The following is a 27,531-nucleotide window of genomic DNA, read 5'->3' on the forward strand; positions in this document are numbered from 1 at the left end:
TAATTTTGTTAGGTGTGACCATGGTGTTGTGGTTATGTAGGCGTATGCCTTTATTTTTAGAAGACACAGTCTGGAGTACTTAGAGGTGAGGAAGCAATGATGGCAAAATATTAACAACCTTTTAGTCCAGTAGAATTTATAAGGATGATCATTTTATTATTCTTTCAACCTTTCTGTATCTGAAAATAATAAAAAGTTTTGGGAAAGAAGTTAGCAACCATTGAGCAAAATAAGGTTTGAGATGGGAACCAGAAAATGATTCCTCTAGAATGGAAGCAAGAGGAAAAAGGAGGAAAATGGTTGTGTGTCAGTGGTGTTGATTCTAGGCCCACAGTATCATGGCAAACCCAGCAAAGTTCCCCATGCTCCAGTCTTGGCCTTGAAGCAGCAAGCTTGGCATTGAGGCAGCCAAGAGAGCCCCTGACTGATGATATAGACATTTTGGTAGATAGATTCCTGGGAAAACAGATGACTGGTGACCAGATGACAGTGTGGAATTTTGATCAAAAAGTCTTCTATGGGAAGAGTGCAAACTAAAACTGAGATTCAATTTCCATCACCCCAAAGAGCTACATTTTCTCCACATCTGAGTCTATGGGCTGCATTAAATGCCCTAGACACTAAACTGGTGACTCCAGAAAGGTCCACCTGAGTGAGTGACATTTTGGCTGACAGATGAGTAGGAGTTGGCCTGTGAAAGGGGGGAGAATTAGTACTTCAAGCACCAGAAGCTAAAGAGTGTGTTGGTGCCTTGGAATCAACTGAGAGAAGTTCCACATGGTTTGAGCAGAGACCTAGGGCCAAGGTGACATGAGATAAGGGTGGGAAAGTGGGCAGGGGCCAGGATGTGCTAGACCTTCCAAACTGGGCAAAGGAAATGACGCACACCTTCCCCACCTCCAGAACCCCAGGGTCCGTCCTTCTCTCTCGACACCCCTGCCCCATGCCAGTGCCCATGCCTCAGGGCTCCTTGGAGTACTTGGTTTGGGCTACAGATTAGAAGTCACTCTGACTGGGCACTAAGTTCCTTCTGCAAAGGGGATGATAATGAAGGAAAGGCCAGTCTTCTGAATCTCCTGCCACCTGTCCCTTCTTGCCCACTAATGCCATTAATACATGATCCTCACACCCACCCCCCCAAAGACTCCCCAGGTATCTGTGGGGACTCTCTAGCGGGAGAAGTCTCACATGTGTTCACAGACAAGTCTAGCTAGTCATCACCTGGTGTCTGTAGGTCATCCCTTCTGTGCTGCCCCAGCACCTCTCAGCAGTGCCCTCTCGCCTGGGCCCAGCTGTGTACACCAGGCACCACAGTCTCCGTCCTGCAGCTGAGGATGGGCACAGGCGGTGCCAAAGCTGTGAGATGTTGTTCTGCGCAGTGGCAAAGAATGCCTCCCCCTTTATGTGTATGTTCAATCAGTAGGGTCCCAAAGTCATTTTCCTTCTGCCCAAATGGTTTATATTGGTTATAGAAAAACAGCTCTTTCAGTTTTAATGCACAGGTTCCCAGCTTTCCATGGAACTCAGATATATAACCACAGGGCGGAAACAGGGGTTGGGTAACAGGGCCTTGGGCCATGAGCAAACATACATCAGACACTAAGCGGTCCTCCAAATCACTCCTCCTTTTGGACAGTGGAGGCTTTGTTAGTGGATCAGGCTTGTGGTGCCTGGCTCCTATGTCCCTGGGATGACTATTCTCCTGGGAGGAGCTTCCTCTCATAGAGATTTCTGGGTCTGCTCACTGGTTCTCTGAATGTGCCAGACCTATCTGAACCCCAGCAGAGCTCATAGCTTGGGCTCCTCCTGGGACCCACATTTTGTGTCTCCCACTGGATCAGGATGCTTGAGGAGGGGACAGGATCTTATTTGCACTTGTATCCTTGGCATGTAGGAGGTGCTCAATTTATTTTTATTGAAAGACCATCCCATACACTAGGCCAGTGGTCACCAACTTCAGCTTGATGGAAACCACTTGGAATATTGTTAAAACATAGATTTCTAAGCCCCTTCCCAGAAATCTAATTCATTAGATCTGGAATGAGGGTCCAGGAACCTGTGTTTTAGTAAGATCCCAGGTAATTCCAATGCAGATGGTTCTTAAATCTCCCTTTGTCTCTACCTCAAGCAGGCCTGAAACAGAGACACTATTAGCCCTTTAGCTCCTTCGTGAGAATTAGAAATAGGCACCTCTTCTCCTTCAGGTTGCGTCAAGTTCAAGGCCAGGGTGACAGCTTGGTGAGCAGAGTTTAGGCTGTTGTTTCAGTTCCTTCCTCCCCTTTACCAAGCATCCTTGTACTATGTACAACCTGCACAACTGTTTGAAGCAACCTGGTCAGAAGTCTGGTTTTGCTGAGAAATCACTTGAGAAATTCACCTTCGTGTCGCCTAGTCTTTCAGTAAACTCTAGGAAACTGCTGGGATTGAATTGGGCTCTTTACTCGTACCTGGAGATCAGGCGAGCCAGTAGCCAGTCTCCAGACCTTTTAAGAGGGGTCTGGGGAACATGAACTTGAAAGATCTAACACAGAGGTTCTTATCCTTTGCCACATATCGGAATCACTGGGAGCTTTGGAAGATTTTGATGCCTGGGTCTCACCCGCAGAACTTAATTGAGGGGGGTGCAGCCTGGACATCAGACTTTTTAAGAGCTCCCCAGGTGAGACTAGTGTACAGAATCTCAGACCTAATAGAACTCCCACCCCGACCAGGTTGAAGCTTTGGCTGCTGTGTGTCTTCCTAAGAATTGGAGAACCAGGGGTGCTCTCACCTCTGTGACCAGAGAATGCAACTGGCTCTCTTGCTCTGTGTGATCCAGCTTTGTGCAAGTTCTTCAGGCTTTCCCTCAATGAGTGCCTCTGCTTATGCTTCTTGGCACTTCTGCCAATCACCTTTACCCCTGAAATTTCTGAACACTCTCCTAGAACTAGCCCTCCTCTCACTTCCTTCCCCCCAAGTAAAATCCATCTATTTTTAATGTGTTACACTCCCCATCCGTTTGATAAACTAGTCTTCTGCAAGGCATAAATGGCAGGCAAAGCTTAAACACTGTCTTTCTGAAATATGTGCCAAAACAATTTGCGAATATGCCACAAAGAAATTAATGTTAGAACAGCAAGGTGTTATTTTTAAATGGTGGGACCCAAACTTGGGATGTTGCTTTTTTGGAGAGAGGGAACCTCATACTTAAGGGAGTAGGAGACAGTAGCTGAGAGCCTTCTGGAAGCCCCCACTGTTTTTGCCACTTGCAAAAATGGCTGGACTTCCGCTAGTAATGCTGGTGATGCTATTCTTGCAAAGGGCTTAGGAGAAGGAATAAAGGATTCAAGTCCCCCATTAGAAGGTGAGCTCCTAGAAAGAGAGACCATATTCTATCCCTTTTTGAATTCTGCTTCATTCTTACCACATAATTTGTATACTTTTGTCATTCAATAAATGTTATTGAGTTGCCAGATTTTTTTTTAACATCTTTATTGGAGTATAATTGCTTTACAATGGTGTGTTTGTTTCTGCTTTATAACAAAGTGAATCAGCTACACATATACATTTATCCTCATATCTCCTCCCTCTTGCGTCTCCCTCCCACCCTCCCTATCCCACCCCTCTAGGTGGTCACAAATCACCAAGCTGATCTCCCTGTGCTGTGTGGCTGCTTCCCACTAGCTAGCTATTTTACATTTGGGGTAAGCTGGGACGAAGTGAGAGAGTGACATGGACTTATATATACTACCAAATTTTTAAAATGAAAACTTAGCACCGATTTATTGAGTGGCTACTATGTCCTGAGCCCTGAGCTAGTTGCTTCCATACATTATTTCTTCCAATATTAGTAAATCCTCACGTATTGGTTAGGATACAGGCTAAGCTGCTGTAACAAAGATATCTCAAAATAGAGGGTTAAGCAAGGTGTGAGTTTCTTTTTTTCTCAAATGATGATCCAGATTATGGTTCACTAAATAAGTCCAGGGTTTCTCTCTGCCATCTTTAATATGTGGCTTCCATCCTTGGGGCCAACATGGTTGCTCCTGCCAATGGGCAAAGGAAAAAGTCCAGGGAAGCACATCTGCATTTCTAGAAGCACAACCCAGAAGTGGGAGAAAACATTTTGCTCCCATCTTATTGGCCAGGATGTAGTCACATGATTAGAACAATATGCAAAGCATTCTGGGAAATGTAGTTTCTGGTTAGGTGGCTATTGGGGATTGATATTATTCAACAAGGGAGAATGTACATTAATGGACAAGTCTCATAAAACACCTCATATCTGTGGATGGATATCTTGATTCTTATTGAAGCTAAAAATGAACTGTAGAAAGATGCTGATTTCCTGCCCAGAGAGGTTCTGTTTTGTCAGTGTATGCAGAATTAAGTTGGCTGTGAAAGGCTACCTCAATTTATAAAGTTTTTTGCATTTAGACAAAAAAATACCAATTTCTTGATTTACAATGGAGGAAGATACATATGCAGCAGCTAGAGTGTTTGTGTTCCCCACACAGGCTAAGCCTTTCCTGGTATGAAAGTACTTAGAAGTCCACATCACAGTGTATACCAGCGTACACCAAGCATCTAATCTAGGCCAAGTGCTGTACTAGACATTTTCCACAAACTAATTTGATCCGCGTCTCCAGCTTGATGAGGTAAGGATCATTCAGACCATTTTACAGGTAAGAAAACAACAGCAGGAGGTTATGGAGCTAAGATGTGGCAAGGCTGGTGTCTGACTCCAGGTCTATTTGATACCAGAGCAGGTGCTTTTTCTACTATACTCTGCTACTTAGGTGGAAGCTATTCTAATAAGTGTCAAGACATCCTTGGTGACGTTTTTACAGGCTGTGCCTCTTTGTTCAAATTTCTGCTACAACATTTATTGCAGTGGACACATTCTTATTATTGAAGCCTCTCTTTTCCAGGCTCCCTCCATCTCCTGGTATTCATGGATCATGTCTTAGTCACTTTACAAAATTGAGGCCAGCACAGGGCCTGGTATTTGTTACGTACTTAAACAAATGATTAAATGAGTAAATAAAATGCCTCTTTCACCTACAGTTATTGGAGCGGTCTCCAGGGTTGAGTTTTTGCTTTAACTTAACCATAGACCATCCTGATGCCTTGTCAATGTTTTTCCTTTTTTTTAATACTCAGAAACTATGGAAAAAAGCCATGTCCAGTTTGAGTTTACTATAAAAATGAGCTCTCAAGATTCCAGGGAAAGCGAACAAGGCCAACTGTGGGCTGAGGTCATGATTTTGTTGAAGGAGGCTTTGCTAATCATCTCCATACTGATGCAAACTCCCTGCAATGATGCTAAACACAGGCCTGGGTGGAAGCGGCCTCATTCCCTGGCCACAGCACAGTGTAGGAAGGAGCTGGAAACCAGAAGGGGCCCTTTAAAAGGCCTGGTTCCTTCATCAGTGACACAAATGATGAGGTGTGTGGGTAGAACTAATCAAATCAAATGTGAAGTTGCCTTAAAATTTTCATGCAAATTTTGCATTTGATTCTCTCAGTGGGGCCCTGGCAGAAAGGTTTGTACTCTTGAGGGTACCCAATCCAGAACAGGAGGAGCTCAGGGCTGGATGGTGTATAACATCCTTTCTAGATCCAAAATTCCTTTATACAGAGTCAGAAATAAATAATACCAGAATCAGCATAGGTAGAAATATTTGGATCTAAGGGCATATAAATTCAATTTATTTTTTCAAAACTCCAACCAAATAAAACACCTCCACAGATCAGATTCACCCACCAACTGCCAGTTTTCAAACTATAGGGGACTAGGAATCTATATTTTCAGAACAGTCCCCAGGGGACTCTTATGGTCAGGCAATTGGAAACCCTGATATAAGGTATGCATGAATTCTACGTAAATTAAAACCTGGTACCAATGGAGCCATTATCCTGGGTAGGGATAATAATCCCTGTAGTTTTTGCCACACAGAACAGTTTAAATGAGATGACGCATATTGTTTTGTGAATTTAGGGACTAAATTTATCAGATCAGGAGGCGTGGAGGGGCTTGCAAATCTCTCTCCTCTTGCTCTTCATTGCAGTGGTGGACCAGGTGTGTAGAGGTCCTATAACCACTGTAGCCCTGGAGGGAGGCACAGATCCTCTTGACTTCTTGCCTCTTCCTCCTAGTAGCTCAGACTCCAGGCTGTGAGCTGTTCTAGGGCAGAACACCAAGGGTCTACCTCTTCCTTCACTTACTCATTCTAGGACCTCTTCTTTCAAAAGAGAGATCTGAAAAAGAAAGGGATGCAGATTCCAGTCAAACCTTAAAAAGAGGGGCTGTCCTTACTGCCCCCTTGGGTCTCTCCTGGCCCAGCTCAGGTGCCCAGAGCCCCGTGCATGGTGTTCTTTTACAAGGATGCTGATTTCCAAGACCCCATTTCTTGGGCCAAAAGGTGTTGGTCCAGGGTTCCATTCTTTTGAAGCCCTACTGTGGCAAATTAACACAACAGATTACGCATAAGGCGCTAAATCAAGAGCGTCATGAAAGCAGATGGAAATTTTATTCACTTCTATGCCCCTGTCCCTAGTTTCTGGGTCACATTTGAAGGGTTGAGATGGAACTCAATATAAAGCTAAATGTGAAAAGGTGGCAGGGTTTCAAGCATACTGGCATTTCAATAGCTCCCTTTATTCATTCAACAAATATTTGGATGCTTACTATGTGCAGGGCATATTCTAAGAGGCATAGAGGGCAGTGGATTTCAAACTTTAGTGAACTTCAGCATCGCTTGGCGGGCTTGGTAAAGCACAAAGTTCTGAATCATAGCTTCTTAATCAGGAGGTCTGGGTGGGCCCTGAGAATGTGCAATTCTAACAAGTTCGCAGGTAAAGCTGGTGCTGTTGGTCTAGGGACCACACTCTGGGAACCACTAGAATGAGGCACGGCAAGAGCCAAGTCCCTGACGTCACAAGACGCACAGTGTAGGGTGCTTATGCCATGGAGACCTACGGTGGAGATTTCGGTCGTCTGTGCAAGTCAGAAGGGGAGACGCGCAAGGGGCACAGAAGCCCCTTAAGCTGCTGTCTGTGCCTGCCACCCCCAGAGTCATCCACAAACTGTGAAGTCAGATGTGCCGCGCCCCTCCCCTCCTCGGGGCTGCCTGGAAAGGAGCGGGCGGGAGGAGGGAGCCCTGGCACATCACTCGGGCTTGCGCCGTGTGAGCAGCGGGCGCGCACTGTTAGGACCAGGGGGTCGGGGAATCAGTCCCAGACAGGCCTCTGCGGGAGGAGAGCAGAGGAAGGCACCTTCTCGCTACGCGACCCTGTCTGCGCTGGCGCTCGGTAGGCGGTCGGGGTGGTGGCGACGGCGGCGCGGGGCGGGGCGCCGCGACCCCCGTCCTTCCCGGGGCAGAGCCGCTCGCGTCGCCTCCGCCCCCTCGTCGCCGTAGTCCCCGCCCGGCTGGCTCGGCCTCGCGGCGCGGGGACCCGGCGGCGCCGCAGGCCCGGCCGGCCCGCGAGCCATGGCCCAGCCCGGCGAGGAGGCGCTGTCCGGGCCCGAGACCGCGGTGCAGATCCGCGTCGCCATCCAGGAGGCCGAGGACGTAGAGGAGCTGGAGGACGAGGAGGAGGAGGGGGCGGAGGCGCGGGGCTCGGGGGACCCCTCTCGGTACCTCAGCCCAGGCTGGGGCAGCGCCAGCGAGGAGGAGCCGAGCCGCGGGCACAGGTAAGCGCGGCGGCAGGGCCCTGGCCTGGGTGGGAGCCTCCAAGCCCGAGTCCCGGCCGAACCCGAGATGGGGGAGCACAACTCCGCGGGCACAGCGGGTCGTCACCCCCCCTCCCCCGGCCCGGGACGCTGCTCTGGGCCGTCCCATGGAGTCAGAACTGGCTTTTGGCGGTTGTTGGTGCCCGGGTCCGCAGCCTTTAACCCCACCAAGGCTCTCGGAACTGGCGGCGGGGATCTGAGGGGCCTGGACGTGGGCATGCTCTGGGACCCGGGGGGAAGTCCTTCCTGGACCATCCTCGACATCTCCTCCCCAGAGGGAGACTCTCCTTCCCTGAGCTCACCCAAAGACCCTCCAAAAACCCTAGCCCAGCCCAGCCTTCACTTCCGAAGCCGGCCCACCTCCCCATGAGAGTGGTCCCACCTAGCCTTCACTGCCATCATTTCCTTGTCTGCTTATCAGTCCTAATGGGGTTGGGGGGCCGGCCAGGCACAGCTGACACTTGATGCTGGGGGATCCGAGGAGGAGTGATTTCACCGTGTAGAGAGCTCATTTGCCCCATTTGGGATCAGTTCAGGGCTTGCTGCTTCATCCTCCCCTGCTGGGGGATTCCCATTTTCATGCCCCTTCTCCATCTGACTTCTAAGCTTGCATCATCATCTTGCTGCCTTGGCGTTGGGTTCCTGGGTGATGGGTAGTCTAGCACAAGAAACCACCTGTCTAACTTCGCCTCTGGGCCCTGAGCTTTATTATCAGCCAGAGAGAGACCTTACTCTTGTGTCCACTAACACCCAGGCCTTTCAGGACTGTGATTTTGTTCCTGCTGTTGAAAGGAGATGCAGTATGGAGCATCCATAGAAATAAGAGTAGGGCAGTGACAGAACTTGCAAATAATAGGAAATCCCAAGAGGCACCTGTTAAGAGTCCTCTTTGCACATGCTTTGAGCTGTGAGAGCTCTGCAGGATTATTCCCTGGCAGGCATATATTTACTTCATTGTTCGAACACTCAACTCAAGGGCATGAGGATCCTGGGGCCAGAGCCATTCCCCTTCACTGCCTGACCCTTCCCTAATGGAAGAGGTCTAGATTTAAGGACTCAGAGTTTCAGGGCATTCAGATAGAGGTATTCGAGCAGGAAAGTCCAGCCCAGTGGTTTAGTGCAGGAAAGCTGGGCCACAGCAGATGACATGAGAGATTAGTACATAATATCAGCACTTTACTGTAAAGTCTGATTCATTCATTCACTCAGCTGTGTGCTGAGTATTGAAAGTATCAAAATATTGAGTCACTGACATCTCACAATCTTGAGAAGGCAGCTGCTTAGTCAAATCATTTCAGAGGTCATGTAAAATAGTCCAGAGTGGCTTATTCTGCTGAATTTATTTGCCTGTAACTGTGGCAAAGAGCTGTCCCCTATCCCGGGGACTACATTTTGAGATTGTACCATTAGCAGGGATTAAAGCCCTACTTATTTCTTGGGAACCCCTATGGAGATCTAGAAGAACACGATCCTTTCTTTGGGGGTGGGGTGGTTCTTACCCCAGAGCCACCCTTCTCTCCCAGCTCTAGGGGCTGGAGTCTCATGGAGCATTCAGTCTGAAGCCTTTCCTGCTGCCCACTGGCATAGAGTTGACCCCAGAAAAATCCCTGGGGTTCTTCAGGGTGGTGGAGCTGACAGAGGCCAGCGGGCAAATATCCAGAGCACAAGGAGAGTGCAGCCAAGAACAAGAATCACGCCGTCCCCTGCTTGAGCCAGCCTGGCACAACAGCGGCCACCACCCTGTGTGGGACACTTCTGGGCTCCCAGAGCCTACAGGAGAAAGCCCAGGTTCCTAAACCTGCTGGTTGAGATGGGTATCCACCCACATCGTCCCTCAGCCCATTGCTTCCTTCCCTGCCTGTTTTAACAGTTCGTGCTCCCCCAGTGCTGACCCCCACTAGGTCCCTGAACACAGGGTGCTGTTTTGCGTCCACACGTCTTTGTGCTCCCACCTCAGATCCCTCTGATTAATTTCTAGTCGCCTTAAAACTTCGCTGCCTCTTCCCCACCATCCTCAGTCCCTACCCCAAAGCCAAGTTTGTTTTCTCTTCTTCGTGTTGCTGTAGTACTCTGTACACACCACAATTGTAATTCTATAGTTTTGTCTCCCTCATAAGAATATGAGCTCCATGACTTAAGGGACCACGCTTACCTTGTTTTCATTGCATCCTCAGTGCCCAGCACAGCACCTGCCACGTAGTGGGTGTTCTATAAATATTTGTTGAATGAATGTGTGTCTCTATCATAGCACTCACTCCATCAAGTTGAAATATTTGTGTGTTTCTCCTCTTCTAGACAGTGAGATCTTTGAAGGCAGAGACCTTGTCTTAATCTTCTCCATATCTCCAATACCTAGCCCAATCTTTCTAGTCTTACCCCCATCTTGCTCACTAAAAAGATGTCTTTTCTTTTATTCTCACCTTTTTAACATAAAAAATTCCAGACATAAAATGTGAAAGAGTAGTAACCTGAGCATTTGTATACCTGCCATCTAGACTAAACAGTTGTTAGTATTTTGCCATATTTGTTTGATGGATATATAATGTGTGTGGTTTCCCGTGAACTATTTGAAAGTATGTTGTACGCAAGACTTATACCCTAAGTACTTCATTTTGTAGCTCTTAATAATGACATTCTCCTATAAAATCATAATACTACTACTGCAACTAAGAAAATTAACAATAATTCCCTAATATAACCCCTAAAATAATCTAATAGTCAAGTTCCACATTCATGTTTCCCCCAATTGTCCCACATTGTATTTTACAGCTGTTTCTTTTTCACCTCAAACTAGAACCCCAGATCGAGACAGCTGTCTATTATATCTCTTTAGAATCTTTTAATCTAGAGCATCCCCACTTTTTTTTTTAATGCTTTCCTATTTTAGATAAGAGCCCAGATGTCTTGTTGAATGTTTCACAGTTTGAACTGGTCTGGTTATGTTCTCATCGTCTAGCTTAACTTGCTCCTTTGTACCATGTGTTTCCCATAAACTCAAGTTAGCGCAGAAGGCTTGATTAGATTCAGTTAAACATTTTGGCAAGAACACTCTTTGTGCACTACCATAAACTTGCATCACCTCAGGTAGCATCCACCATTAGTGATGCTAAATTTGACTTCTTGGTTAAGGTGATCCCTCCATTGTGATTAACAAGTAACATCTGGTCTTCTTGTGAATATTCTTTCACCAACGACCTTTCACCTAATGGTGTTAGCATCCACTGATGATCTTTGCTTGAGTCAGTTCATCGGGGATTACATATTGGTGATTTTCTCATTTTATCATTCTTTGTACATTTATTAGCTGACATTCGTATGTAAAATAGAGCTTTCCCTGATCATCTGGGATTGAACAAGAGTCCCTCATAAAGAGGCAAACAGAAATGAGCACTTCCTTGCCTTTTCCCCCTCAGTTTATTTTTTTCCCCTCAGTTTATTTTTATTTTTATTTTTATTTTCTTCCAGTTTTATTGAGATATAATTGACTACAGCACTATATAAGTGTAAGTTGTACAAAATAATGATTTGACTTACATGCATCATGAAACGATTATCGCAATAAGTTTAGTGACCATCCATCATCTCATATAAACGATTATCGCAATAAGTTTAGTGACCATCCATCATCTCATATAGACACAAAATTAAATAAAATTAAAGAAAACAAATTTTTTTCCTTGTGATGAGAACTCTAAGGCTTTACTCTCTTAACATCTTTCATATAACATACAGCAGTATTAATTATACGTATCATTTTGCACATTATTTCCCTAGTACTTATTTATCTTATAACTGGAAGTTTGTACCTTTTGACCACCTTCCTCCAATTCCTCCTCCTCTCCCCCATCCTCCGCCTCTGGTAACCACAAATCTGATTTCTTTTTCTGACTTTGTTTGTTTTTGAAGTATAATTAACCTCCAACACTATGTTAGTTCCTGTTACACAACATAGTGATTTGATACTTCTATACACTTCAAAATGATCACCACGATAAGTCCAGTTACCATCTCTCACCATACAAAGATATTACATAATTATTGACTCTATTCCCCACACTGGACATTTCATACCTGTGACTCATTTATTTTGCAGCTGGAAGTTTGTGCCTCTTAATCTCCCTCACCCATTTGTCTCCTCCCTCTACTTCCCTGCAACCACCAGTTTGTTCTCTGTTTCTGTTTTATTATGTTTGTTCATTTGTTTTTTAGATTCCACATATAAGTGAAATCATACAGTATATGTCATTCTCTGTCTGACTTATTTCATTTAGCATAATACCCTCTAGGTCCATTCATGTTGTCACAAATGAGAAGATTTCATTCTTTTTTATGGCTGAGTAATATTCCATTGTGTGTATATGTGTGTGTGCGTATATATATATATATATATATATATATATATACACGCACACACACCACAGCTTCTTTATCCATTCATCCATCTGTTTATGGATACTTAGGTTGCTTCCATATCTTGGCTGTTGTAAATTATGCTGTGGTGAACATAGGGGTGGATATATCTTTTCTAATTAATATTTTCATTTTCTTCAACTAAATACCCAGGAGAGAATTGCTGGATCATATGGTAGTTCTATTTTTAATTTTTAAGGAATCTCCATACAGTTTTCCATAGTGGCTGCACCAACTTACATTCGCATCAGTGGTGCATGAGGGTTCCCTTTACTCCACATCTTTGCCAACACTTGTTATGTGTTGTCTTTTTGACAATAGCCGTAATGACAGCTGTTAGGTAATATCTTACTGTAGTTTTGATTTGCATTTCCCTGATGATTAGTGATGTTGAGCATCTTTTCATGTGCCTGTTGGCCATCTGTATGTCTTGTTTGCTTTCTGATACTAGATATTCTGGGCTTAATTTGTACTTTTGTCATGGAATCCCTCCATTCCCACAGGAATCCCTGGTTTTTCAAATGCTAGGTGGAAGGTATTTAGAAACCAAGACCTGGAATTAAAAGTGCTAATTTCTGATGGGGCATCATTTCTTTCGGGCCCTTTCAATAGACAGAGCTAAGAAATATATTTAAAAAAAATAAGTTTATGTTGATAATTCCAATTCAAATTTAACATTTCAGGGGTTTTGCCTTATTTCTTTTATTTTTATACTGAAAATCTTGATTCCTAATAACATTAACACATTTACTTATTTGCTTTGTCTTACAGTGTGTAAAAATGATTTAAAACTATAATACTAAATATTAGTATGAATGATAAAACCACTGAGCACATCTGCTCGTCATTTAACAAACAAAAACGTCTAGGTTTCTTTCTCTTCGTGATTTTACAGGGCCATTGCACAAGGCTCTCTTTTCCCTGTTCTGGATGATGATAATGAAAGCTTTCATTTATTAATGCCATTTATGTGCCGTATGTGGAACTAAGTACTTTGTGTACATTATCTCTGCTCCACACCACAAACCATTATGTAGACCTGGAGAGACATCCACTAGTTGTACTTTTCCTAGGCCCTAGGAAATATGCCAGAACAGCATGGCAGAAGACAGGATTAGAGAGGAAGGTCATGATCTCTGTAATAAGTATGTAGGAAGCCATGGACCAACCAAACATAGCATATCGCCTCTGCTAGTAGCATCCAAAATGTAGTTGTTCCCATGATACCTTTTCCAGAGTTGGTACATACCTATATGTTTTCAACCTGTCCTCCTGAACCTTTATTTTTTTGAATCTTCCCTCATGTTTTTATATTGCATTATCAATTTGGTTGCCTTTTTGAACCTTTTCAGATTCATTATCTTTTTCTAGAGACGAGTCAAAAGGAACTTCACACAATGGTACTGGACCCTAGTGTTTTTCATAAATGTTATTTTCTCCTCTGTGTTCACTATCCTCCATGTTGCTGTCCATCATTTTCCTGGCCTTGGTGACCCAACCAACATATATTAGACCATCGGCAAGGATAGATGATGAGTCCAAAAATTTTTCTGTACTGAAAGTCTTAGTGAGGAGCTCATTACTCCACCATTTTAGTTTGGGTATTTTCCTTCGTAAGGTATCATCTGATTAACCACTCAATTAACAGCCAAAGTAGCTTGAAATTTTATGAGAAAAGCAGCCTTGGAGATCTTATCCTGCCCTTATTTCTCCAAATCATTTACAAATATAATAGATATTTCAACACTGGTCTGTGGAGCCCAATTAGCTGTTTCTAAATGTACCCCTTATTTCTATGCTTTGTTTCCATTTCTAGCAAGTTTACAGTCATAACAAAAGAACTCATCATCACTCCCAATTTATAATGCTTTATTTAAAGCAAAACAGTAACGCAAACGTAAAACTTTTTCACAGTCCTCTTGAAAGGCCACTAGCAACATATTCACCAGGAACCATACTTTCTCCCTAAAAGAATTCTGATAGGTGTGATTTGCCCATACAGAAACAATTCACTTTACCTCGGTGATGCTTTTTAAATTCCTACTACGTGCAAGGCTCTGGGTAGAATGAAAGAAACCAATATGAATCCTACCCTCCCAGAACTTAGAGTTCAGGGCACTAATAAGATATGCACACAAGTAGCTCTGATACAAATAGAGGCAAGTATTAGGAGAAGTTGAAATGATTTCCTTCCTGGGAGAGTTACGTTTGAGATGGGCCTTGATGTGTGACTAGGATTCGGACCTGAGAGAGATGAGCAAGGCATTCAAGGAGATGGGAACAGCATGCACAAAGGCATAGAGTCCAGAAACCTTGTGATATGGGGAACTATAAGTCTTTTATTTGCTTGGAGCAAAGGATCTGCAAGGAAATAGAAATGCATTTGGCAGCTGGTTACGGCCAGGTTCTAAGTGAATCTGAATAAAGAGCTAAGGATTTTGGATTTTATTTAATAGGAAATAGAAAACATTATTAGTATCAAAGCAGAGCAGTGGCATTTTATAGCTGTTCTTGAAAACGTGTAATAAGGCACAGAACGGAAGAGACTGTAGCCCAAATTACAACAGGAAGTGACAGGAGGTGGGAAGAAAGAACCCTAGAAAGGCTGTGGTTGGGAAATATGCAAAGGAGGCAAGAATGAAAAGGGATGCTAATATCTGAGAGGTAATTTAAATTCTTCCTTTAGAACAATTGCCCAGCCTCTCTGCCTGCCAATGAAAGGTAGTAGACAATATACCCTTTACTTCCCAGGGGAAAAAAGAAACAAGATTATTTCCTAAAGGAATTGAGTGAACTAAGTGGTGATCTAGGGCTGCTAAGGTAGAGCTGGTACCTGATATGGGGCTCCTACTTAATGGTTCCCTTCCAGTTCACTCTGAAGTGAAGCCTGCCAATTGGCATGCCCCACCCATGTATATAGAGCCACCTAAGGAAGAAAAACAATAGGAGTGTACATATTCCTAGGGAGCCCTCACAAACCACCAAAAAAAGCAACCCAGACTTCATTCTTCAGAATGAATAACTATGGAGCCATAGTTCCCTACTCCTTATGTGTGGGCTTCCTTCCAAGGTGTACCATATGGAAAGGGGGAAAAAGGAGTCACTTTACAGTGGAGTCGTATGACAAACACTATCTCAGTCAGGTGATCAGGATCAACATCCACAATTATCAGTCATTGGATAGTATGTGCCCTTTATATGATGTGATGAGAATGGAAATTTACATCAGTGGTCCTCTTCCCAAAAACTCATATCCCCAGTCTAATCATGAAAAAAATATCAGACAAATCCCAATTGAAGGACATTCTACAATATACCTGACCAGTACTCCTCAACATTGTCAAGGTCATCAAAAACAAGGAAAGTCTGAGAAAGTGTCATAGCCAAGAGAAAAGAGGAGCCTAAAGAGACACAATGAATAAATGTAACGTGGGATGGGATCCTGAAACAGAAAAAGGCTATCAGGTAAAAACTAAGGAAATTTGAATAAAGTATGGACTTTAGCTAATAATACTGTATTAATACTAGTTCATTAAGTGTCCCATACTAATGCAAGCTATTAATAATAGAAGAATTCTGGTGTGGGATATATGGGAACTCTATGCTATTTTCACAATTTTTCTGTCAATCTAAAACTATTATAAAATAAGTTTATTTTTAAAATATTTTTAAAAAGAAAAAGACGACTTGTTTACCAGCCACGTGAAGAAAATCAGTGACATGAAAATTAAATGGAAAAACTGACCCCAGAGGATACAGAGGCAACACTGTTGGAAACAGAAGAGACTGTTAAAAATTATATATACTCCAGTTAGTACCCTGAGAGAATTTAAGATAGTGTATCCACAAAATAAGAACAGGATGCTCTTAAAAAGGAACAATCCGAAGACATAAAAGAATTTTTAAAGACTAAATAATTACTGAAACTTAAAAAATTCACTGGAAAAGGTTGGAAGATAATGTCAAGGAAATCTCTTAGCATATAAATCAAAGACAAAGGCACAGACAGACAATGTGATAGAAAATAATAGGCATAGAGGATCAGTCCAAGTGGTCAGTCAACTGACAGTATTTTAAGAAGAGAACTGTAATCTTAGCAAATGCCTTCTCCCTGCAGTGACCAATGTTTATATAGTAATAATAATGACCTACAACTGATTGACTTTCAGAGTTTAGTATCTTTCTATAGACAAAGCATGAAATAGTAGTTCCAGAATAGACTGTAAATATTATGAACCATGACAAAATGAAATAAAGGCACATCTGATAAAAGTTGGGAAGTTGGAAATGTAAGGAGAGATGAAGGAAAAGGAGGGGTAATAATATGCACATCATATGTTGTGAGGAATTGGGAAATATTCTTTAATGTTGGTGGAATAAGAAACAGAATTTTAAGTATATTATTTAAAAACACATAGAGAAGGCTAATAGAAAAACCAAAAATAATATAAAAATATAGAAGTTGAAAAAAGAGGCTTTTCAGTGACCCCAAATCCTTCTTTTGTATAATAGGACATCAACAAAGAATTTCAGAAATTGGCAAGTGATACACAGAGCTATGAACTTATTTTATAGACCTATACGGCAACTCTCATAGGAATTAAATGGTTTAATAGAGGTTGCATCTAGGAAAGAGGAGTGGAGAGGGGGATTGTTGCTCTCTTTATAAGTTTTCTACTATTTTATTTCAGTTGGTTCTATGTATATGTATTACTTTAATTTTTAAGAATTATTTTTTGATGAGCTATTAATAGGGTCCGAGGGAGAAGTAATGAGAACAGTTGGAAGGGAAAAGAGAGAACAGATGGGAGACACTGCAGAATAAAATCAGCACTTGATAACTGACTCAGTGTGGGGGCAAAGAGAAGGCTGAAAAATGCATCTTAGGTTTTGAGTCTAAGCACATAGAAGAGAGTGTAGGGAAAGTCATTTGTGGGACAGTATGGGAGGGAAGATAATGTGGTTATTATAGGATAGTTGTAATTGACAAAAAGTTGTCAATGTTCATATATAAAGAATATAAACTTCTTTAATGTTTGTGAAGGATACATGGTCTTTTGTGTTCAAAGGCTGTTACAAGAACCAGGAAACAGTGCAGCAGGCCCCCATATATAAAACAGGCTTTCCTGATCTTCCAAGATTCCCCTTGGGAGATGCACAGTTGCTGCTGACAGCACCCATGCAGAGGGAGGGGTCCTCTGGGTGCAAGAAGCTTACCTCTGCACTCACACAGAGGTTTTCTATCACTTCCCAGTACTACCCACCTGTTCTGGAATTTCTAGTTATTTGCTCACCAGGTGCAAATACTGACACAGTGTCACCTCCCAACACATTATGGATTATTTACTGAGCGATTGTGTGAAAAGAAGATGAGCTTCCCAGGTAGAATGTCTCTTGGTAAACAGGCCCAGGCTTTGGTCCTACCTGAGGCTGAGTTCTGCAGAAGGTGACAGCTTGATTCTGGACATATTGATATTGAAGCAGTATCAGGCTATCCACGTGGAAACGTCCAGCAGGCAGTTAGGAATTGAGGACTGGACTCAGTAGTGAGAGCAGGATGGAGGGGTAGGAGGAGAGGCAGACTTGAATCAGATGAGCCAACCAGTGGCTGAAGTGTAGAGGTTGCCAGGGGATAAAGAACCAAGGAAAGATCCTTGGCAAATACCTACATTTCAAAATGGGAGGAGGAAGAAGATCCTGAAAGGGCAGTCAGAGGGGAAGAAAACCCAGAAAAGAACAACTCATATAAGCCCAGGGGGAGAATATCAAGAAGAAGGTGATCAACTGTGTCCCATCCTGCAGCCGGGGGCAAGAAAGCAAGATGGAGAAAAGGTGCCCAGATATAGCAAATGAATTCTTTGGTGGATGTCCAGACACAAAGAACAAGTCTGAGGAAGCTCTGGGCAAGTCTGATTGGATGAACTTGATTTTCTTAATCAAGTCTGAGGTAGAATCATCTGCAGGGAGTAAAGTCTTCCCGTGGCTGACCTTGGGAAGAATGGGAGGATCTAGAATAGGCACTAGAGAAAGTGAGAAATTGCATCATCTTCCTTCCATTATGTTTTATTTGTGTGTAAGTTTACTTTTAGTGATGGCATCAACTGCTCTGGTTTGGAAGTAGGACTTATTGGTCTGTGGGTCCCTTTAATGGTCTGGTCACCTGTGATATATTAGCCATTTGTAGTAAGTTAGGCCATTTTGCTTATACCTCTGAGTCTACCCAAAACTCTTCACTGGTCGTTATCACACACCTCACCCCATCCCCTGCTATTTATTGTCATCCTTGTCAGCTGGGCCCAGAATTTCCTATGCATTCTTAGTTATTTTATCTGGTATATTCAACCTATCCGTTTTAACTACTATCTAGGGTATACACTTTCTGTAATAAAGTGAAAATTTGTGCTTTCCATCTGGCATTTTCTTTTTCATTTCATTGATTTTCCCACTGACACTTTTCCTTTGGCGTGCTTTGAGCACCTCTTTTCTCAGTGTAGTGTTACTGTCCTAGTATTTGGCTGTAAGTAGTAGAAAACCCAACTAACAGTGAATTAAACAAATAAGATTTTATCTTATGTAGTAATCATAATTCTGCAAGTATGTAGTTGTAGTAGTTCGTTCAGCAACTCAGTAATATCAGAACCAATAATGTCAGTAAATTAGGCCAAGCTGATTCTCCTGACCTTTTCCTTATGGTAGTAAAATAGCTGCTACAGCTCCAACCATTACATCCACACTCAAAACAGATAAAAGGGGAAGGGGCAAGTCCAAGGCTAAGAGATTTTCACTTGTATGTTATTGGCCATAACATGACAAATGGCTACCACCTGTAAGAGAGACTGGGAAAGTGAGCATTTAGTTTTTATAACCTCCATAGTAAAGGAGGGCAAGTGAGAAAGAGTTTGCTATTAGATGCTGGGTGAGTCAGACTGGTGTCTGCCACAGCTACCCTTTAGGGACTTCTAAAATATTCAGCTTATCTACTGTTTAAGTTGCACTTGACCTGTTATATCTAGTGGGCTGCCTTAACATATTCCCTTAGTTTATCATCCCATTTTTAAAAAGCCTTTTTAAGAAACATACTTTTAAAGTTAGTCTCTTAGACTGTTTTTTTCCTTTAGTACATACACATTTGTCTTATGACATCAGTAAGGTATTTTAAAAACCATTTCCAGACTCACTACAGGCAAATAACTAAAACTCTTCATTTTTAAAATCTACAAGTGCCTGTATTTTATGCTAAATATAATTTCTGAATTTGAAAAATTGTGAGATAGATTTAGTTTTCTTTTCTCCTGCCAGAATATTCGATTTTTTTTTCTCATTTTGACTCTTATACAATTGCTTTTTTTTTAAGGTTGTGAGCCAGTGAACATTTTGCTGGAGTTGAAGAACGTAAATGTATGTGCCTTTTCCGGCTTTAAACTGTCACATTCATAGGTTCTTTTACTTTATGAGCCTTTTTTTTTAAATTGGTTATTTATATGAACTCTCTGAGCCCTTTTGGGAGCCTGGCAAGTTCTCCCAACAGAGTGGAAGTACCTTGGATGCTTTAGGAAGACTAAGATGCTTTAGGGGGATTAGGTTTGTGCATCTGTCCCAAGAGATGCTCTTTCTGCTTGGAACATGTTGATGGAGGCTCTGGGTCTGATAGTCAATGTTATTAGACATCAAACTGCCACAAAGGAAAGTAGTTCTTTTTCTTTTCTCTGGAAGTAGTTTTTAACCAATACTTTTTATTGAATAATAAATATAGTATTTATATAATACATAATTTGGTAATTAAATATACAAAAGGGATCTCACCTTTGATAACTTCTAATAATGGTGTCAACTATGATGTGGATAATCACAAATTCCTTAAATATTTATGGTTTTGAAGATTTTATAATCTCTTCACGAAAGATTGGCCTTCCTAAAGAAGCTTTGCCCAGGCTTTCTTTGCCTTGTTCTCATGTCCTAATATTCTCGGAGAGAGGGAGAGGAAGTATGTCCAGGTGGAGCTGCTGGGGGGCAGGGGGGTTCATTTAGAAGGGCCCCAGTGAATGAGATTGTTTCCAGATTTCCGGCAGTGTCCCAACAAAATGTGGAAGGTGTCATGTGTGCTGACTTTGGAGACAGAAAATTTGAGTTTGAAACCTATATCTGCCCCTTATGACTGAACAAATGAGTGTGTCTATCACTTACTGAGCCCTGAGGGTATGTCAGGTACTCTTCTAGATATTTCCATGAATTAATTAATCTTCACACAAGTCTATCAAGAAAGTGACTATCATGAGTCCCAATTGATAGCTAATAGAACTGAAGTATGGCAGTGAAGTTCCTTGCCTAAGTTGACTCAGCTAATAAATGGTGGTGTCAGGATTCAAACCCAGGCAGCCTAACTCTAGAACCAGGACTCTTAGTTACTCTGCTAAACTATCTTCTACAAATCGGGATTTGTGGGGAGGGGAGAATAGGAGTATGTGTGAAAAGCATCTTGTCAATGGCAGAGCAACATAAATGTTAATAGAGGGTATTGTTTTTCTTTTTTAATGATCTTCTGTTCTTGTTAAAAATGAAAGCTTGACCCATTGACAGATGAATGGATAAAGAAGAAGTGATACATATATACAATGGAATATTACTCAGCCATAAAAAGGAACGAAATTGGGTCATTTGTAGAGACGCGGATAGATCTAGAGACTGCCATACAGAGTGAAGTAAGTCAGAAAGAGAAAAACAAATATCGTATATTAACGCATATATGTGGAGCCTAGAAAAATGGTACAGATGAACCAGTTTGCAGGGCAGAAATAGAGACACAGATGAAGAGAACAAACGTATGGACACCAAGGGGGGAAAGCGGCGGTGGGGGGGGCGAGTGGTGTGATGAATTGGGAGATTGGGATTGACATGTATACACTGATGTGTATAAAATGGATGACTAATAAGAACCTGCTGTATAAAAAAATAAATTAAATTAAAAAAAAATGAAAGCTTGATTTCTTAGCTAGTTGGGGGCAAAAATCTCTCCCCTTGTGGCCATGTGATTCTCACTTCTGAGGAGCCCAGTTCAGATGTGACCCATTACAGTTTCCTAGGGCTGCTGTAACAAAGTGCCATGAACTGGGCGGCTTAGAACAACAGAAATTTATTGCTTCACAGTCCTGGAGGCTGGAAGTCCAAGATCAGGATGTCAGCAGGGGCTTGCTCCCTCTTGAGGTGCTAGGGAAGGGTCTGTTCCAGGCCTGTCCCCTAACTTCTGATGGTTTGCCGGCTGGCAATCTTAGACATTCCTTGACCTCTGCCGCATCACCCCGACCTCTGCCTTCATCTTCACGTGGTGTTCTCCCTGTGTGCACGTGGATTAGGGCCCACCCTACTCTGGGGTGACTTCATCTTTAACTAATGACATTTGCAAGACCTTTTTTCCAAATACCATCACACTCTGACATATGGGAGGGGCGGGACTTCAACATACGAAACTTGGGGACTACGGTTCAACCCCTAACACCTCGTGTCCCCTTCTGGTCTCAGTGGCACCACGACAAGTGGGGGCGAGAACGAGCGTGAGGACCTGGAGCAGGAGTGGCAGCCCCCGGACGAGGAGTTAATCAAGAAACTGGTGGATCAGATCGAATTCTACTTTTCTGATGAAAACCTGGAGAAGGACGCCTTCCTGCTGAAGCACGTGAGGAGGAACAAGCTGGGGTATGTGAGTGTCAAGCTACTCACATCCTTCAAAAAGGTGAGGCTCCGTTCTCAGAAGCCGCTTTGAGGGTTTCAGAGGCGCTTTGGGTTGTGGTTCTCAATATTTTGTACCCCCTTGAAAGCTGATGACTAACAACTTTTTATTTCCTCCAAACCCTGAAAAACGGAAAAATGATCAAGAGAAGGGATTTAGGATCATTATTAAGAATATCCTCCCACTCTATTAAAAGGGTCCTGGGTGTTGGGACAAGTCTCAGCTGGTGGCAGTTATGAAATGACATTACTTGTTCTTAGCAAAGTTCAGACACTCTTGCCAGACAAGTGGGTGGCCAGGAGGATGCTGTGCCAGGACAGGGGGCTCAGTGACCTGGAGAGACACCGACCAGGCCTAGAATTATCTGAAATCTAAGCTTTTCATTTGCCAAGTTGAATAAATAAGAGGAGGAAGGAGCTCTGGGAGATGAGCCTCCTCCAAGACACCAGCCGCCTTTGCTGTGTAATGCCAACATCCTCATCTATAGGATGGAGATGTAGGATATCTACTGCATGTCTCTGCTGTATAGATCCAGCAACTGGGTTGTGAATTCCCTGCTTCTTGAAGAGTTAACAGGCCGGTTGGAGTAAGAACTCTGTGTCTCCCTTGGGGAAAGTGTATTTACTAGAATGGAAAAGCCCACGTGGCCTGTTGCATAACGGGATGTGTAACGAGTGGGTCCCAGCCAAGTTGCCTCTGTGCTTTGTCAGAGAGCGCTGGAGGAGAGCTTTCCTCCCGGAGCTCTTCTCTGCCTCGCCCACTGGAATACTCTGCCCTCTTCTCTTGATTTCTTTCCTTTATTCATTCATCAAACATATTTGCTCTGTATGCTGAGTGCTGTGTTAGGCACAGGATATACAAAATGAACATGGCATTCCCCCCTGCCCTGGCAAAGTCCAATAAGGGACACAGACCAGTGAAGGATCACAACATGACCATCAACAGTACTGCAACAGAAAGAACAAAGTACTGTTTGGAGCTAATTGATCAGAACAACTAACCCTGCCTGGAGAATTGAGAAGTCTTCCCAGAAGCAGTGACATTGAAATAGGATCTTGAAGGATGAGTAGGAGTTTTCAAGGTACAGGAGAAGGGAAAGGGCATTTCATGTTGTAGAGGAAAAACCTACTCTTCTTCTTCACAATACTTCTGCCACCAGATGTGGGGGAGGTTTTTGCCCATACCAAGCAATTCTGCGACACCCAGCTGGGTGTCCTACAGTGTAACCCAATTCTGACACTGTCTACCTGGGGATAGCATCAGGTCCCTACAGGTTAAGGGTTCTGCACCACACTTCATATGCCAATCACAAGTAGTACGTCCCCAGGGATCCACAGCTTCTGTCTGACTTGGCTACAAATCAGAGGTTCCCATGACCTCCGCCCCCTTGGATTCGATTATTTGCTACAGCTGTTCACAGAACTCAGGAAAAGACTTAATTAGATTTACCAGTTTATTAAAGGATATGATAAAGGATACAGAGGAACCACCAGATGCAGAGATGCATAGGGCAAGGTCTGGGAGGGTCCCAAGTGCGGGAGCTTCTGTCCCCATGAGGTTCGGGTGTGACACCTTCCTTAGGATGTGTTCACCAACCTAGAAGCTCTTCGAACCCTGTACTTTAGGGATTTTTATGGCGTCTTTGTCATATAGAATGATCAATTATTATAATAATAATTTTTATAATAATAATATGGATATTATTATATCCATTTCCTGCCCCTCTCCCCTTTCTGGAGAATGTCAGGGCTAAAGGTTCCAAGCTTCAAATCATGGCTGGTCCCCTCCAGGAGCCCAGCCAGAGTCGCCTCATTAGAGCAAAAGATGCTCCTGTGCTCTTATCGCTCAGGAATATACAGAGGTTTCAGGAACTCAGTGCCAGTAACAGGGATGAAGACCAAATATATATATTCCTTAGTATAAATCACAGTATCACACATGTCCAGAGAACAGTGAGCAAGCCCTCACACGAAAGTGCTGGTGGGGGAACCCAAAATGGAGCAGCCAGTGGAATCATCCTGTACATTCCTTTATTCCTCCCCAGGGACCCTAAAAGTGAGCCTAATTTTCTTTCCTTTTTAAGTTGCCACTTGCTGGATCTATTGAGGAGAGTTCTCTGTTGAAAACTGGCTGCAGAGTAGACACAGACTCCCTAACACCTCCAAAATGACAGCAAGGACCCTTTTCATTCTAAAGCGTTTCATTCTAAAGGACCCACTCCCCCCATGTTTCACCCCCACAGAGCCATTGTCCTGTGGTCATCTTCTTCACCCTTTCTGGATCCCTCATTGACCCTGTCCACCTGCAGTCCAACTCTTTGCCTGGACCTGCTTGTCTCTGCCCTTGGCTCATGCCACGGTAATCAGCCCATTGATTCTGTGCGTAGGTGACTTGTGATTCCCATACCCTAAGCCCCAGTCTGGGCTGTTTCACCCAGAGGCCACAGGCTAGAGTGGAGAGTGCCCTCTCTCCAGGAGCCTGCCTGTACTACTCAGAGCTCTGCCAGGGCTCCCCCCACCCGGCCCTGTTTGGGAGCCCTCCCTTCTGAGTTCCGGGAAGTTCCTGTTTGTGTCAGGGTGCCTCTGCAGAGCAGCTGCGCTGGCTCCGGGTGATCTCGCCATTCCTGGCTCAGGTTACCCACCCACCTGCACCATTTCTTCGGGATGACTCATTCTCCATGGCATTCCCTTCACCAGAAGCGGGCCTCTTGAAAATTACTGTTTTACAGTATAAATATAGCTTCCATGCGCTGCAACATTGATACGCACAATTTCCACCAAAGGAGGAGGAGTGAGGGACCATTTCATCATTCTCCTTGACCCCCAAGTTGCATTTAATTCCAAGTTTGAAACAGCCCACATCATCTTCAGGAGATATTGAAAGATCTTTTGGCACCTTCTGTGTCTTGAATGCAGAAATGTGGAAGCACCACTTCAGAGAAGGATTTGAATGTTAAAATCTCCAGATCCTGTCAAAATGGTAGCATGTCATATTTGAAATAATGATAGCACATAATATTTGTTGAGTACTCACTGTGAGCTGGACACTGTCCTAAGTTTTATATATGTAAAATGTGTGTCTGGGGGTAGATATGTATATATTTCTTTATTCATTTAATCCTCATGATAGTTCTATGAGGTAGACACTATTAATGTCTTCATTATACAGATGAGGAAGTTGAGGTACTGAGGGACTGCATAACTCTTCAGGTCTTAATGTCAGTTAGAGGTGGCCCCTGGATTTGTGTTTCCAACAGCCTTGTTCCAGAACCTGCGGGTTTAACCTTTAAACCTGCACAGAATAGAATATTTCCATACCTCGGAAAGATCTGTTGGACAGCACTGTTCTAAACCGTGCTGCCTTGTTTGTAACTGTAGAAAGTGTATTCGTTCACTCGCTAGGTTTTTGAGTGCCTGCACACACCAGGTATAATTCTAGATACTGATGTTCCAGGAGTGAGGAAAGGAGGGAGAGAGATTATAGAGGACACCAGGAGGACACGGACAGTAGGTACCGTTTCTGATTTGCTCTGTGTTCTTCAGGTGAAACACCTTACACGGGACTGGAGAACCACAGCACATGCCTTGAAGTACTCAGTGACCCTCGAGTTGAATGAGGACCACCGGAAGGTGAGGAGGACCACCCCTGTCCCACTCTTCCCCAACGAGAACCTCCCCAGCAAGATGCTCTTGGTCTATGACCTCTACCTGTCCCCCAAGCTGTGGGCCCTGGCCACCCCCCAGAAGAATGGAAGGGTGCAGGAGAAGGTGATGGAACACCTGCTCAAGCTCTTCGGGACCTTTGGAGTCATCTCGTCAGTGCGAATCCTCAAACCCGGGAGAGAGCTGCCCCCCGATATCCGGAAGATCAGCAGCCGGTACAGCCAGGTGGGGACCCAAGAGTGCGCCATTGTGGAGTTTGAGGAGGTGGAAGCGGCCATCAAAGCCCATGAGTTCATGATCACAGAATCTCAGGGCCGGGAGAGCATGAAAGCTGTCCTGATTGGTATGAAGCCACCCAAAAAGAAACCATCCAAAGAGAAGAACCAGGACGAAGAACCCACTTCGAGCATCCACCTGAACAAGTCCCTAAACAGGAGAGTTGAGGAGCTTCAGTACGTGGGGGATGAGTCTTCCGCCAACAGCTCCTCCGACCCCGAGAGCAATCCCACGTCCCCTATGGCTGGCCGGCGACCTGCAGTCACCAACAAGCTCTGCCCTTCTGGCCACCAGAATCTCTTTCTGAGCCCGAATGCCTCCCCGTGCTCAAGTCCTTGGAGCAGCCCCTTGGCTCAACGAAAAGGCGTTTCCAGAAAATCCCCACTGGCCGAAGAAGGTAGGCCGAACTCCAGCGCCAGTCCTGAGATCTTTCGCAAGTGCATGGATTATTCCTCGGACAGCAGCGTCACTCCCTCTGGCAGCCCCTGGGTTCGGAGGCGCCGCCAGGCTGAGATGGGGACGCGGGAGAAGAGCCCCAGAGCGAGTCCCCTGCTCTCTCGGAAGATGCAGACTGCAGATGGGCTCCCTGTGGGGGTGCTGAGGTTGCCCAGAGGCCCTGACAACACCAGAGGATTCCACAGTGGACACGAGAGGAGCAGGGCCTGTGTATAAATACCTTCTATTTTTAATACCAGCTCCATTGAAAACCTCCTCTGTTTTCAAGGTTCTGACAAATAACCTGGCATGACATAGAGTGAAATTAAGTCCCTTTGAAAGATTTTTGTATACGTGTAGACCTCTTAATTTATATGTTTGTAATATATATGAATTGCCTGGTATGCTCTGGTTTTAAGACCCTCTTCTAGTTCAGAGCACCCATTCTTCCCAGCATGACCATTATTTTGATGATGCCCAACGTGTGTGAATGGCTCTGCAGGGCTGTGGGACAGAGGCTGCCCAGAGAGGGCCTGGCAGTGGGTCTCTTCTTTGTGGCAGGGTTCTTCTCTCCAGTGACTGAGCCATCCTCAGTTGGCCATGCAAGGGCTTCTTGAAAGCCCAGAGGAGTTCTGTTCTACAACAGCAACTAGTTAAGCCAGTAGCATGGTGTTTTATACGACCAAATGTATGTTTCCTGTCAAGTGAATAAATAATAAAACACCTAACTGGGAGTGCTGGCTCTGAACCCATAGACTGTGCCTGACAAAATCTGTGTGCATCTGACAAGGCTGTGGGTGGTGTCATGAGGCTCTGAGGAGCTTAACAGGGACACATTTCTTGAGTGTGCCCCAGGGCTCTCCTTGGGGCTCCCGGCAGCCTGAGAGGTCAGCAGAGTTTGTGCAGATGTTAGAGCACCACAGTCTCTCATCACAATGAATCGTACCAAACAAAGGCAGCTTAGTATAGACCAAGTTCTCTAGATGTGGTCCCCGGACCAGCAGCATTGACACCATCTGGGAACTTGTTAGGAATGCAAATTCTCAGGCCCTACATCAGCTGACTGAGTCAAAAACTCTGGGAGAAGGGCCTGGAATCTGGATTTTAGCAAGCCCTCCAGGTGATTCCGATGCACTCTAGAATCTGAGAGCCACTGGTATGGACAATGGTTGTGGGACTTGAGGTCAGACAGTTTGACTCCCATATCCCCAGCTTACTAGTTCTGTGACCTTAAGAGAGTTACCCGCCCCCCTCGGCCTCGTCGTATCCCTGTGAAGTGCTTTGCCTTGATGTCAGTGTCTGAGATGCAG

General features: G+C 44.0%; 1 protein-coding gene across 1 annotated transcript; it reads left to right on the top strand.

The window, feature by feature from the left end:
* The first annotated feature begins 7,213 nt into the window (after nt 1–7,213).
* Nucleotides 7,214–26,959, top strand: LARP6 (La ribonucleoprotein 6, translational regulator). The gene is made up of 3 exons (XM_061180125.1): nt 7,214–7,675; nt 21,641–21,851; nt 25,391–26,959. Exons 1-3 carry the CDS (start codon nt 7,473–7,475, stop codon nt 26,456–26,458), a joined length of 1,482 nt encoding a protein of 493 aa, XP_061036108.1. The 5' UTR covers nt 7,214–7,472; the 3' UTR covers nt 26,459–26,959.
* The last annotated feature ends 572 nt before the right edge of the window (nt 26,960–27,531 follow it).

Source organism: Eubalaena glacialis, chromosome 2 (genome assembly GCF_028564815.1).
Source record: "Eubalaena glacialis isolate mEubGla1 chromosome 2, mEubGla1.1.hap2.+ XY, whole genome shotgun sequence".
Classification (NCBI taxonomy): Eukaryota; Metazoa; Chordata; class Mammalia; order Artiodactyla; family Balaenidae; genus Eubalaena; species Eubalaena glacialis.